Source organism: Tyto alba, unplaced genomic scaffold, assembly GCF_018691265.1.
Source record: "Tyto alba isolate M040663 unplaced genomic scaffold, T.alba_DEE_v4.0 Super-Scaffold_22, whole genome shotgun sequence".
NCBI lineage: Eukaryota > Metazoa > Chordata > Aves > Strigiformes > Tytonidae > Tyto > Tyto alba.
The window spans coordinates 16,772,736-16,788,254 of NW_024881296.1; the positions used below are offsets into that span (position 1 = coordinate 16,772,736).

Sequence of the window (15,519 nt, forward strand, 5' to 3'; positions counted from 1 at the left end):
TGACCTGAATGTCTCTATATAAATGTATTTAAATTAGCAATATTTTGTAATACTGCTGTGCCAAGGAATTAAAAAAAAAAAATAATCTACTAGAGAATAATACAATTTTTTCAGCTCTTGAATGCTAAGGATTAGGTTTATGAAAACTGTGGCAAATAGGATTCTGTATCAAATCTGTACCTGCACATATGCTATTGTATGATACTTGAACAGCTTTGGTTTAAGTATGGAAATTTGGCTTCATTCTTATTTGACACTAAGGCATGGTCATATCTTGCAAGTGAGAAATATTCGGATGAGATTAATAAATTCATCACTATTTAAAAACAGATTAAGAGAAAATGAGAACATACCATAATTAGAATGGTGGTGTCGCTAGGTTCATTTGATCCAAGGCAGTTAGATTACAGTGTGCCTTTCTTTATGAGGCAATTTTATCAAGACAAATATTGTTAATTTAGGATGAATTGTGCAGAATTTTAAATTCATCAATCTTTGTTTTGAAATTAAATTACTTCTGCTTCTAGTAACAGAATTGGGTGTCCTGTGCTTTCTTGTTAAAAACAAGGTAGAATGTATGAGAATAATGTTAAAGCAAATTAATCATATCTGGTAGTGTAATTTTACCTTGGAAGATGTTCATTCTACACGATAGAAATATTTCTCAAGACTCAATTCTGTCAAAATTGCCAATGGAAGTCATGCAATCAGTAGTAGCAGACAAAAAACAGATATTCCATTTTGCAAAAAAGATAGAGTTTGGACATCTAACCAAATTTCAGATCTGATAACATTCAAATGATTTAATGAAAAAACAACACAATATTTGGGAGACAGATTTACATCTTTGTACCATTTGATGTAGTGCCAGAATCAGTCTTCCATATTTTTAATGAGTGCTCTAATATCAACTATTGGCTCAGCTGAAGAGAGTCATACTCAGTCTCTGTCCTCCTCCATTTCCTGAGTTTTCAGAGGATTAAACTTCTTTTGTTTACCCAGCTGTAGAAATATAGTATATGGTGTTGTATCCTCTAATAGTGTATAAAATCACCGTCCATCCTAAAAAAGCCATGTAGATTGATTTTCATGTTATGATGGTCATCAAAATGATTATTATAATTTCCCTGATGCACTGCCTCTTGGACAAACCATTGTCTATTCCAAGTTTCAACATTTTCTTTCTTTTCCTTTATGGGCTGCAGGAATACACTTGATCTTCAGGCTCCAGCTTCATATCACTATCCAGATCCTCGTTCTTATAATTTGAAAAAAAAAAAAGTTTTGTCTCTGTCATTTTTTTAATCCAAGACAATATTTTACTTATTTACACATATTTTAATAATATCGTTCTGTCATAACAAAAAATTCTTACTCATATCTGACCCAAAGAAAAAGTTGTCATTTCCATATTTAAGTATTTATTTTTATTTTTTTTTTACTTCTCCCACCTCTTTCCTGAAAATTTGGAGCCATAAATGTTATAACCATATGAAAATGTTATAGTCCAATGGATTATGTATTTTGAATAGAATTTTCTTACCTGAAAGCTTTACCATCCAGTGATTTTAATTTTCCATAATGTAACTCTCAGAACTGCGGCACTCTGGCTGAGTTCCTGTTTATAAAATTGAAGTGGCCACAGTTCAGTCATTTTTCTACGTAGGAAGTAAAGTTGCTAGATGTAGATGTGATAAATATTACTAAGTAATGGATTACACTGTATAAACCAAACAATAATTGGTTTATGGTAGTTATTCAAAAGTTCTATAGTCCTGTGCCCAGAATAAAAGTTGAAATTATTAATATTTTAAAGTTTGCTGAAATTTACCCTTCTTAATTTAAATAAAACCCTGCTTATTGATGGAGTATTAGAAGTTTGGTGAAAGTATTCTAAAAATAAGAATATATGATAATATAAACCAACTTTAATGTTAATAACATACAATAAATTTCTCAAATTCTATCTATACTGAAAAAGTTTGTTCGTTGTAAATGCTACAGAAACATATTTTTTTTCTTCAGAGTTTTAAATCAGCATTTTCTTCTAAGGAATAATTGCAGGATTTTTAAAAATAGCTTTTCTTTTAAAGTATTCATCCTATCCATATTTGTTGCTGTATTTCTTCTGTGCATGTTATTTTTGTTTCCTAGAAGAAATTTATTTTCTCTATCATCCCATAATATTTGGAGGTTTTTGAGTAATTATCATCTCATACATCTTCTGCTGATTTTCTTAGCTATAGCTTTAATTTATTTTAAAGTTCTTAATAGTATTTTTCCCTTGTTTTATAGCACTGCGGTCTTAGTATGTGAATAATAACATATGACTTTATTAGAAGAGTATGGATGGGGAGCAGCTGAAACTTGAGGCTCCCTCTGACATCATTCATAGACATTCATGAACACGTAGAAACAGTATGAGAGGCAACATAGTGAGAAAGAGCAGTTGGCAAAGTCTCTGTGAGACACATCGTGTAGTTCTCCCTCTGGGTGTTCTCACTCCAGGCATTTCCAAGGCAGGCTCTCAGCAGGTCACGGAGGACACCCACTCAGGGCAGTGGGGATGAAACAGCACTGGTGGGATCCCGGCAAGTATTTCCTAAGTCCTTCTGCAGGTGACTGTAAGGTGAGGACAATGCTGGTGTTCTTGAGATGATAGCACACACCATAAAGAACTAATATTTTTAATTCTGTTATAGAAGATTCAAATCCTGACAAACTTTGCCTCTGTGCAGGTTTGGATGATGTGGTGTAGGGTGGTTTTAACGGGTTATGAATGTATATGCACTATTAATTGTACTAAAAAGACTTATTTTAATAACAGACCACTTTCAGGAATGTTTCACTAATGTTTCGGTGATCTTGGCATGGTTCTCTGTCAGGACTTTCAGTACAAACTTCAGGCAAAATACAGTGATAGAGAACACATTTTAATCTTTACATTGCAATTACCATGAGAGTGTCAGAAGCTGTGATAAGGCTCACATTCTCAGTTACAAGTACAAATTATTTGATCCTGACTCAAGTGGCACAGTAATCATCATCAAGCCCAGTAACTAATGATAATAGATGAAAACCTGCTGATCTTCCAGCTGCCAGTGATGATGAGAGAGATATTACAGAGGCAGAGTAGCAATTTCTTTGTTTAAAACTGCATTGGACTATGAATATTATCTTAACAGCTTTTCCCATCTTTGGTTATTAGTAGTATTATTATTAGTGCTTATAATTGTTATGAATATTATTAATAATAGTAGCATTATTATGGACAATAATAATATCAATAATAATAATTATTATAAAACAATCTTATCTGTATTTATTTACATATCAAAACCCCCATGCTTTAAATATGCATTATATAAATTATTTCTCTAGAAACTGTATCGCAGAAAAGTTTTCACATACTCTACAATCAAAAATGAACACTTAGAAAAGTTCACTATGTTTTGTGATTTTTTTATCTTCAGTTTTATCAGTACATATTTGACAACTTAAAATCCCTGGTTTTTATGCTGTCATCTTTATTTGATTAAGAAAAATAACTATTATTCATTTAGTCACATAAATTGCAGAGCTTAACGTTGTGACTCAATTCATGCTGGCAGGACTCAGTGGCATCATGGAATTTCAATGACTTTCATAAAATCTGAGTAGAAATTTGAGTTTTCAGCAATTGACATGTGCAGAGCCACAGAGTCCCGCTCCTAGACAGTTTTAGTAACATTTTTGGTCCCTCCTTGGGAATTTTGAAAATACATATTTAATAACATGTCATCTCTTGAATTACATTAAGAAATAGTATTGAAACTTAATGGAATCTTTTGGTTTGGAATATTGACCTTGTGTCATACTAAAATTGGATAGAGACAGAAATACAGATTTTGATCTGGAAAAAAAAACATTATTTTTGAAAATCATGCTGTTTTCTCATCCATAGTTGTATCATAGCAGAACCACCAACTGTAGTTACTGAAACAGAAGCAGAAATTGGGGCATTACAAAGAGATGTGAACCTTTGGGAAATGTAAATGTGAATACATCTCCATAGAGCTGAGCTTTGACTGCACTGAGGAGGCCTAAGCAACGGCTTTGGTAGCAGTATATTTTTGGCTGGGTTCCTGTATAAAGACCACTGTATCTAACCACCATTTGACTTCAATTTTTTGGAAGTACTCGCAAAATGAGCCAGAAAGCTGAAGTAGCTGCCAAATTCCTTACACATTTCCTGAAAATGTTGGATTGACATTATTGAATTATTGACTGGAATTAAGAGTAGGAGATGCTGTTGATGAGGCATGCGTCATTCATTTTCACATTTTAATAGCCTCCATATTCATTCCACTGTTCTCATGCAAAACATGAAGAGAATTAGCATTTTGTCCTGAGCCTCTATCAGTTCAATGCTTAACAGTTGGCATCAAGTTATGTGCCAGATGGGTGGTTTTAACTTTTAGAACAGGAATGGCTATTTGGATAAATTGCCCTGAATTTCATAAACATACCACTGAAACATTGAAGGACTTGAGCTGTAGGAGGGTTGCAATACATACCTGGAACTAGAAAATGAATACATTGAAACACATACACAACTGACACCTTAGTTTACTGTTTTTGATCCAACGACATATTGTTTCACATGACTATGCCTACAACAATGAGAGGTTGGTTTAATCCTGAAGCTTTTTATAAAAGGAGAGACCATAAATGGCTTTTAAAAGAAAATTTAGAAAAAAAATACTGGATTTATGTGTGTTTTTTCTTTATTTTTTCATGTTGGTATCTTTTGATTTTATGCTAGGTCTAGGCCATGCTGAAGCAAGTCTGAAAACGCCTTTTGACTTTGATGAGATAGTGGTTTCACCTATACTGAAATTTTGGAATACAATGACTGCTCCAAGAGTCAGAGTCTAGAATGTAGTATTTAAAAAGCCCCGATCTGAGGGCACAGCTATTTGTCTTGGAGAAATTTATGTAGAGCTCCCTTGATTTTATCTGTTATTGTGATGCAGGTTGCCTTCTGTTGATTTTCATATTTTATGAAATGTATATCTATTTATTGTAAATGTAAAAGCTAATACAATTATAAATTCTTCCTTCCATTCAGTTGCAGGTGTTTCTCTGTGATCAAGTTTTTTTTGATTTGTGTGATCACTCAGGTACTGAAAATCCACAAAGGAGGCATGTAATACTACCTCTCATGTAATTATACAGAGGATTTTTAAAAACAGAATAAGACTATGGAAAGTGTTTTTGAAGAGTTCTGGAGGCAAAGAAGGAAATTATTTCAAGATGCAACACAATGAACAAAATGAAAGGTTTATATGACAGGATAGGTGCAGTCCTGAAATTAGAGATATAAGCATTATATATTCAGCTGCAGCTGATGAATTTATTGATATTCCCTATTCATAACTAAAGAAAATATCAATCACTGTGCTTGTGTAACATATTTGTATAACATTTAAATAATCTCATGGTTCAAAGCTTTTGTTGGTCTGCTGCAGAGAATAGGAAAAAATGTGCTTCATTTTTATGTATGATACAGATTCTGGGTGGGGAACGGGGGTTGCAGTCAGTTTATCACATGTTGTCTCTGCCGCTCCTTCCTCCTCTTCCCCTGTTCCAATAATGGGGTCCTTCCACAGGAGACAGTCCTCCATGAACTTCCCTCACATGAGTCCTTCCCACAGTCTGCAGTTCTTCACAAACTGCTCCAGCTTGGGTCTTTTCCATGGGGTGCAGTCTTTCCGGAACAGATTGTTCCAGCGTGGGTCCCCCAGGGGGTCACAAGTCCTGCCAGCAAACCTGCTCCAGCGTGGGCTCCTCTTTGCATGGATCCACAGGTCCTGCCAGGAGCCTGCTCCAGTGTGGGCTTCCCACAGGGTCAGTCTCCTTCAGGGGCACCCACCTGCTCCAGCATGGGGTCCTCCCTGGGCTGCAGGTGGGTATCTGCTCCACCGTGGACCTCCACGGGCTGCAGGGGCACAGCCTGTCTCACCGTGGTCTTCACCACGGGCTGCAGGGGAATCTCTGCTCCGGTGCCAGCAGCACCTCCTCGCCCTCCTGCTTCTCTGACCTTGGGGTCTGCAGAGTTGTTGCTCTCACATATACTTATTCCTGTCTTCGGCTACAGTTGCGCAGGTTTTTTTTCCCCCCTTTTAAAATACGTTATCACTGAGGCATTGCCACCATCGCTGATGAGCTTGGCCTTGGCCAGTGACAGGTTCATCTCGGAGCCGGCTGGCACTGGCTCTACCAGACATAGGGGAAGCTTCTGGCAGCTTCTCACAGAGGCCACTCCTGCAGCTCCCCTCTACCAAACCTTGCCATGCAGACCCAATACAGCACTTAAAGAGATGACTAAGATGAAGAAGTTTTCATCCATGTTAGCATAGAATAGACTAAAGAGATTTTCTGGTCTTCATTTGTAGCGTGGTTTAGTTCTTTTAATTGAATTACTCAACTTTCTCTGCCTGATAAATTCCCTTCCAGTGCAAACTCACTCCATATTTTTTTTTAATTTATGAATATTATTACTTAAGTTTCAAGTTTGTTTGTGGAGTATTGCATTAAGGAAGAGTTCTCACTTGTCAAGTGTGAAGGGCAAAGAATTTTTTTTCTTGTGTACCCTTCTGGATAAATATATGTTATATGGTAGTCTGTTATGGTGAGGGACTGCATTTAACAATGAGGTAGTGCCAAATAACAAATAAGCAAATAGTGCCAAATAACTCAGTAGGAAGTTTTAAGTCTCTTGCAACAGTTCAGTTAGCCTAATCTAAGTGACACTGAATATGTTGAAGTACTTCACCAATTTTGTTGATATATTTTTCAGTAGAGTGTTAAGCGTGCCTGAAGGAGTCTGGTAAAATATATTGAAATTACACAGCATAATCACATCTGTGAAATTCTTGACAAAATAAAACTTCCCAGAGAGCAGTTGTCAACCTTGTACTATCCCCTGGCATATTTTGAAAAAGGCTTCAACCTGATGAATAATATTCACAGTACAAGTTATGTTTCTTTGCAACTTGTGAGCTTGTCATCTTCGATTCTCATAAAATGTGTTGGTTCTCCACTGGAAATATTCTCACCATCTTTTTCTGTCCACTGATAATTTAACAGCATATCTGCAGTTTAAATTCCTGTAAGATGATGAGAATCCTAAGTGTAAATCTATTGGGGAAACTCCTGTGATTATTTTTGTCATATTTAGTATTTGTATCCATCAATTTTTTTAAAATATTTTCAGCAAAAATAAATGTAAATATATTTTGGTGAAGTGAATATTTGTTTCCTCTTAGAAATTGTAGAAGCATAAACTGTGGTAGTACAAAAACCAAACACTAAGGTTTTTATTATGATCCAGCTAATTCTTTTCCCTCTTTGTAGACAATATATAGATGTATATATAGAGAGAGCTTCAGTGAAGAAATGTATAAAATATTCATAATTCAAACACATGCATACTCAATTAATCTGTCTATTGAATACAAATCTGTCATAGGAAAAAAAATAAGTATGTCAAAATGAAAAAATCATAACTTAATCTACATATAGGAAGTAAATGTGGAAAAATATGCCAGCTGTGATAATATTATTTTTTGTTTTTATTTTTTCAGCATCATCAGACTCAGGTTATATGTAACATTTCAAGAAGTATTTTTCTCATTCTTTATGAAGCCTACCTGCATGTATTTTTTGCCATGATGATTTATAAATAAGGCTAAATGAATGCCCAATTATCATAAATAGGCTCCAAGTATAATTCAAAACCTACATGACAGTCTTTGAAAGATTATCAGAGTTAAGTATTGAATGGCTTTTCATGGCAATGGAAAGAAAATTAACAAAATGGAAATGAAGTCTACAGAACTCTTAGGTTTTATTTAAACGAAAATATTTGTAAAAATAAATTCAATAAAAATCACTAATTAATTATGAATTGGAAACCCACTGTGGAATATGCAGTTTTTCATATTAACCAAATCAAAGATACTATATCACAAAATGTACTTTGTTCTTTCTTTTGATGAGTTAGTTTAATTTTAATTATATTTATTTCACTGAATCACAGTAAGTGTGCTTTAGAGTATCCTGAAGATACTTTACTGAAGATTTAAGGTCTAGTCCAGTTTATGCTGAAATCTGTAAGAATAGGAATTATTCCTAATATTCTGGGTCCATAAAGAATCCATAGGTATTGCTTTGCAAATGTTACTATGTTTATTCCTGAAATATGTGATGACAGGTAGATTGGCTAAAAGGTGGTTGAAAAAGATTTACCTAGACCTATTTCTGCAGTGAAGTGTCTGAAAGGGAAAGTCTTTTAAACTCAACAGCCCTCACCCACTCAACAACTACTCCCCACTCCATGTTTTTATTAGCTTATAATTAAGATTTACTTTATAAATGAGAAAAAATGTCCAGGTGATTAAATAAAAAGGAATAGAAATAAAAGCACTTTATAAACATCTTTGCTCTTTCCACACTGTGTCCTTCTTGGTGGGTTCAATTTAGTGTCAGCCAGCTCAGGTTTCTGAATGACAAAAAAATGGGGTTTCCTCCATCACCTCTAAAGCTTTTCAACTCCCTTCTCCTCCTAGCAGTCTGTTGCCTCTGCTGGGTCCTTGTTTTTTCTCTTAATCTTTCCTGTCCCTGACACACCTTAGAGTCTAGTGTCTTCAAACTTTCCTTCTGGAGCATACCTAGTTCCCCTCCAGGCAGAAGGATTCTTCTTACGCACCCAGTGGGGCTCTACCTGTCCCATCCAGCTAAGCAGATACCTAAGTGGTTTATAGACCGGCATCTTCAGTTGTGACACAAATGTTTTCTGTACAACGTGTCTAAGAAGTCCAACACTCACTAACCTCCTGGTCAGCTCTAGCTGTACAATTGCTTCCGAAGCTGTTCTGTAAACTGGATTGGTGAGATAATTAAATGTTCTTTGCAAAAATGAATAGTTTAGTCATTCTAGTCATGTTGTTGCAGTGGAGGAGATGGGCAGACTGCTCCACTAGCACAGGAATTTGCATGATGGCCAGGACCTAGACGGAAAATAGTTACATAAATCATGTATAAGGATTCTGGACAGTTTAGAGAAAAGAACCTGGAAGATACTTGGATGATTAAAAAAGCTCTTATAGACCCATAAGAACTAAGTCTCCAAGGGAAGCCTGAACAGAGAGGTTCCTATAAGCCATGACTTTCAGCATAGCCAACCACTGGGCAGAGCTCTGGGTACCAGCTCCTTTTGTTGACTGTGGACCAGCTTATAATAGATGTTAGCAAGAACATTTCTAGTAAGCATCATGTACTGTTTTGCAGTTCAGATGTGTAGGGAAGTTGAAGCTACTTTGCTTCTGGTGCCATGCTTGATTCAATGAACTTCTGTGTCTGCTGAGCTTGCTTTCTTCCTCAACAGGTTCATAATTGTTTCTTTATTGGGTATTTTAACGTCTGAAAATGTTCCTTCTGTGGTGTGAAATCTCACAAGTGATCTTAACTTCCAGAACTACTCACCCTCCTGTACTACCTAACTCTACCATCACATGACTGTTTGTGTCTTCTGACCCCACTACAAACGTAGTTTGCAGAAAAGTCAGTATACATACACATTCCAAAATTAATAAAACCTGAAAACTATTCCTGGCTATTTTTAATCACATCCTCAGCATTTTTAATCCAGTTTCAAACTAGTTATGTTGTAAAACAGAATTTATGGCAAACAGTTCATTTTTGGAAGAGGCACTGCAAAAATCATATTGTTTTCTTGGGGCTGGATATATGGATTATCTTTCATTTTACCTCTTTCATCTTCAGGGGAAATAACATTTCTTAAACAATAACCTTGCTCAACCTCTCCATCACCTTTCTGAAGAAGACATTTCTTAGTCTCTTAAACAGTAGCTGAAGGCAACATCTTCCAATTTAAGGACAGCCTGCCGAAGTACAAAGGAGGTACTGATCTGCCCTGTGTTATCCCATACACCATTGGTGTAAAAAGGGTCTTGGAGAGAGCAGAAGTAGGTGGACACATCTACTACTTAAAAGGAATTTCTCAGTTTTCTGTGAATTCGGGTGCTTGCTTTGCTATCCTTACAAATGTGCTTAAGTACACGGAAGTCTAGTCACCTGGCAAACTGTTGTGCTTCAGCAGAGCTCCACAGTCAGTTTCTAAATCAAGTGCTATAGAGACAATGGCTGATGTCTCAAATGAGGGCATTTTTTTAACAGAGGAACATCATTATTTTTCAAGTTTCTTACTACCATTTTTCTTTTTCATAAAGGCTGCGGTTGTTTTATATCAAAGAAAAGTTATATGGTTTGGGGAGCTATTTTTAATCTCTTGAAGTTTGAGTGGTAGGGACCCCAGGCAAGAACAATTCTCAGTGTTAAGTAGGAGATTAGAGCTGAGGTCTAAAATTTGCATAATGTAAAAGGTATACATCACTGTAAGTATCATTAATATTTTTGAGTCCTTAGGCAGTTAATAAAAGGACAACTTTAGAATTCGCCTTTGGGTAATATCTTTTAACATAACAACATATCAAAATATTATTTGTTTAATTATATTTGACTTATATTTCCCAGTTAATTTGTTTTGTTTCCTGAAAGGAATTATCAAACCATCTAAACAGATTTTAGTGGCAAGGTTAATGCTTCCATAAAGGACTTATAATAAATAGTTCTTCTAATCTTCACCAGGCAGATAATATATAAATCTTTATTTTTCTCTTGCAAAGCATATACGATTTTGAGGAAGCCTCTGAAGCAACAGATTATTGCTAGCACTTCACTGTGACCCTCAATATGACCCTTAATGAAAGGAATCTGTATGTCTTCGTATCTCAGTGAGCTTCAGATGGTGGTTTCCTTGTGTCTCACAGACCAAATTCACCAATTTCTATTTGAATTTTGTTTCAAAAATTAAATTAAAGAAACCTCAAACTTTTCTTAAATGATGGGTCAATGGCCCTAACATTACAAAAGACAGGTAAATCTGTCCACACATTTGCCCAGGCAAACGCAGGGTGTGAGGGCATTTGGTTTTCTGTGAAGGTTAAGTGTGAAGTGGGGAGACAAGTAAGGAGCTGAGGGATGAGTGGAATATTATTTCATCTACATCAGTTGCTGTGATAAAAGTCAGGTGAGACAATTTTATGCATAGACTGGAGTTTTGCTTGGCAGCATGGTTGAAATCTTAATGCATATTTATTTTTATTATGAAATTAAACACTGTGTTTTCTAAAACATTCCTGCTTTGAATACATGTGCTGTGAAATAGGGTAAAATATATGGAATAGGGCATATTAAAGTCATAAATGATGTTTCATGCTGATGCAAAAGAAGCACGCTATCACAGAAACCAAAATAAATAATTTAAGGTTCACTTTAGTATGTCTTGGATATGAGAACCTAAACATCTTCATAGCTACTCTTGACCAAAGACTGGACTGAATTTCTGGCATACTGGAGGAAAGGAGTTTTGCTTTATTTTAATGTGTGCTATAATCCTGATGTAGTTGTGGTTCAGTCTTCAACTGATGTCACGTTTTGATTCAAACTATTGCCACTAATCTTTAGAGCAGATAGAGAAGAGGAGACCTGGAAGTTATGAAGATTAAGGCTTTTTTGATGTCTTTGAGAACCTGTTTCTACACTCCTGCTCAGTTCTAGGTAGAATAATTGTGCTCTGTTGACTTCAGTTTTCAGTGGTTGTAGCTGGATTAGGTTTTGTCCTTTTTTTTCCTGACCTGATGAATCTGTCACAGGAGTTGCCAGATTACAGCCCAGGTTTCACAGTGTTTGATGGTGAAAAGAAGTGTATCCTACATATAGTGTATGTATATTGTGACTTTAGATTCCTGGGCAAGTGTCCCAGTGAGACCACACTGAGATCTATGTCTCTTATTAGTGCATGACTCATAATCGTAGTCTTCGAGACTCAAGGACAGGAGACACTCTAATCAGCCCCTCTCAGACTGCTTTTTGGCTTTTCCTTTCTGTCAGATATCCCCTGAATTCATAGGGATGAATAGTTCTATAATGTTTACAGTATGTGAATAATGATCTATATCGATATCTGTAGATGTGTGTGTTTTGATAAGCACTGTTGAGGATCCGGTTGTGATCAGGGCACTGCAATCTAGGGGGAAAAAAAAAACAAACAAACAAAAACAAACAAACAAACAAACAAAAAAAGTAAGAGATTTTCCACCATAACACTGTGGAAAGGAAGAAGAAAGTGCAGAAAAGAGATTCAAAGCCAACAGGCGAGCTTGTTCACATGCCACCAGTGTTCTTTCACATTTTACCCTTTTACATATCTTCCACCCTGCTTATAAACAAGAGAATTCTGCCATGTTAGAGAACAAGTAGAACAGTCTGTGGATTTCTAATTAAATTGTGTCCACAGGTGTTAGAGAATTGTTGCAGTTTAGCCAGGAAGGTACCTGCACCAGCTTTAAACTGTTTCAGATGGGACTGCTAGTATAGCTGTGGCAGCATGGATGGAGTTTAATATGGAGACTAACTTGCTTCTGAGGTTATCAGTAAGAACATATACAGTAAATAAAAACACATACTATAGAGTCAGAGCCTTCAGCTCCTTTGTGGGGACAGGGAAGCCTCCAGCTAGGGAAAGCCCTTGGGATCATTTTGTCTCACAGTGTTAAATCACTGTGTGTTAGTATAATTATGTATATGGAGAGCAAATTGAGGGTAGGTGTTGTCTCCTGCTGCTGAATCATGCTGAGTGCAAATGTCAGGGGATTACGCCAGGAGTATGGAAATGTTTTTCATTTACAAAGATTTATTTATATGTTGCTCTTACACAAAATATACAACTCATTTAATTCTAAGAAAACAGTTAAAAATATTGGGGTAGCGGGTTTGGTGATATTGAATGATTAAGGAAGTAGATAATAAAGATAATGTGTCCTGTCTAATCAGTCTATTGTTGATAGGGACAAAAATATTACTATGGTTGCTTATACAGGGAGAGTCTTGAGTTATAAAAAAAAAGAAGTTCTGGAATTATATTCTTCTTGTTTCTTTATTTTGATACCAGTTGTAAGTTGATGGTATCTTATGATTCTTATAATTTGGAACCAGATCCTAGCTTATACTTCCAATTTAAGATAATTGCACATCATATGAAAATGAAAAATCCAGTGAATTTATTGCTGTATTAGCCAAAAAATCTCAAATCTATCTTAAATATGAGACATTCCATTTCTATCCTGTTTCTTCTGTCGGTAAGTAGTGGACAATATATGCTGGTTTGAAAAGCTTGTAGTGTAATAAAGAGCAATAGTGTAATTACAACCATCAGATTGTTCTCTAATATTTACAAATTTGTAAATCTAGTTAAAGGATATGTATGTATTAAGCACCATTATTCAGTGTAATGGAAGAAGCTACATAAGGCTTTTTTCTGTGATGAGGTTTGTAAAATATTTCTGTCCAGTTCAGTGATCACATAACCATGCTTGACCTGATCAGAAGGTAAGTTGGACAGATCAAGAAGTTGCCTGTTTACAAACTTGAGAGAGAATGCTTGGCAGGTTCTGTGAATGGGAGAAAGAGAAAGCTGGATAGCATGTGTGTAAGAAACAGCAGTTAAATGTCTTGGCTGATTTAGTTTAGCTTGTTGTGACCAACTGGGACCTAGCCAATTCCTTTCACTTTGTTCCCACTGTTTCCCTGCTTGTACCCACATGCTCCCACTGCTCACCTCTTGAGCACATGGAGCTCCTCTGTGATCTGGTGTAACACCCTAATCCAGCGAAAATGACTCCTTTTATTGTCAAATTCATTTTCTGATGTTTTTTTCTTTTTTTCTTTACATGTCCTCAGCACAGACTCCAGAGAGGACCACAACAGTGCAAGGGAGGGTGCAGATGGGCTGAGAGGACCCATAGAAGCATCTGTTGATAAGGGTTCCTCCTGAAATTGTTAGGCTGATCATTCAGAAAAACAGGGCTATGACTCATGAGATTTTGTTTGTTAGCATTACCAAACCAAATTACAACAGTTTGGTCATATCGTGAGATGATGAGAATGGTAATTGCTTGCCAATCAGAAAGTTAGAAAAGCACAGCTGTGCAGCACTGACTAAAGAAAACTTCAAACTGACACTTTTATAGAGGCATCCATCTATTTAATTTTTTTGTGGTAATTACCAGTATTATGGGAAATTATAAAATATTAAAATATTTCTGTCTTGATTAAGAAAGATATGTAATACTGAATAAGGTTACATGAGCTTTTGTTGCTCGTGTATGTAACAGGTGCACTTACATTCCATATTTAGAAGCAATTTTTCCTTTTAAAAGAAAAACAGTTCATCAAATTATGATGGCGTTTGTATCTTTTCTTCTTAACATCTTAGCAGGAATTTCTATAGACCTGTTTCTGAAGATTTGGATTATCAGGTATTCATCAATGTTGACAATTCCATAGAAGTCACTGAAGCAAATACTAATGTAAATCTAATGTTAGTAAGAAGGAGTAAAAAGGAGCCTTTAATTTTTACAGTTCAGCTGATAACTTATTTACAGAGTGGTTCAAGACATGGAACCAATTAATGGAAGAAGACTTAATTTTCTCTTTCTCACGTTAAGCTCTACAGTTTGTATGACTCAATGTATTCTGCATTCGATATTTCTACCTTATGCAATCAAGTCATATATCAGTTTTATTTTGAAGAGTTCAACAGATTGAGCTCCCTGTCTTAAGTTGTAATTTTTTCCACCAATTTATCCCTTTTTTATACCTCTCCCCTGCATCCTTCCTATATTTTGATATCATAAAAATAATTGAGATTAAAGCTGTACACATCAGATTTGATTGTGTATTTATTCACATATTATTGATTAAATTGTGTTGCAAAGCACCAGGCTTAGTACCAGTGACTGTAGAACAATTCTTAGAAGATCCCCATTTGATAATGAATCCTCATGATGACAAATTGTTGCTGTAAATCATCTAGGTGATAGTTCCATGACATGGATGCTTTCGTGGCAATTTTAGCTCATAGAAGTGGACCTTTTTCACCTTCAATCTCTCATTCCTACCTTTGCCTTGTGGCTCCATGACTTTCATTAAGGTTTATGTAACTATAATTGAACTGGAGAAAGAAGTGTGGAAGAGTTTAAAAATGAGGGGGAAGGTGTTATTTCGGTTGTAGATTAAATCTCTCAACCTGTTTGCAGGGCAGCTCTGCAGGCTGTGCTGGAGCAGCAGCTGGGATGCTGGAAGAGTTCTGCAACAGTCTGAGGGTGAGGAGGAGAGAGTCAACCCCTTAAGTTAGCATTGCAGGCAAAGGAAGTTATCTTTCTCAGCCAAGCTGCTCATTTCCTTGTCAAAAAAATTGAATGTTTTGTTTGCCAAGACCTATTTTCCATAAAGTCTTTTTGACCAAAATGAATAGAACCTATATTTTTAAAGCTTTAAATTAAAGTACATCTGTTGTAAAGTTTTTAATTTCTTTTTCTCTGGAATGACATC

The 15,519-nt window shown here is 35.8% G+C and overlaps 1 protein-coding gene across 1 annotated transcript in view; it reads left to right on the plus strand.

Annotated features, from left to right (window-relative positions):
- Nucleotides 1-15,225: 15,225 nt before the first annotated feature.
- The window catches only part of PRKN (parkin RBR E3 ubiquitin protein ligase), a 543,490-nt gene continuing 543,196 nt past the window's right edge, over nt 15,226-15,519 (plus strand). Inside the window, exon 1 of the mRNA XM_033011713.2 lies at nt 15,226-15,290. Within this exon, the coding sequence (XP_032867604.2) occupies nt 15,261-15,290 (30 nt within the window). The 5' untranslated portion in view covers nt 15,226-15,260. The remainder of the gene's footprint in view (nt 15,291-15,519) is intronic.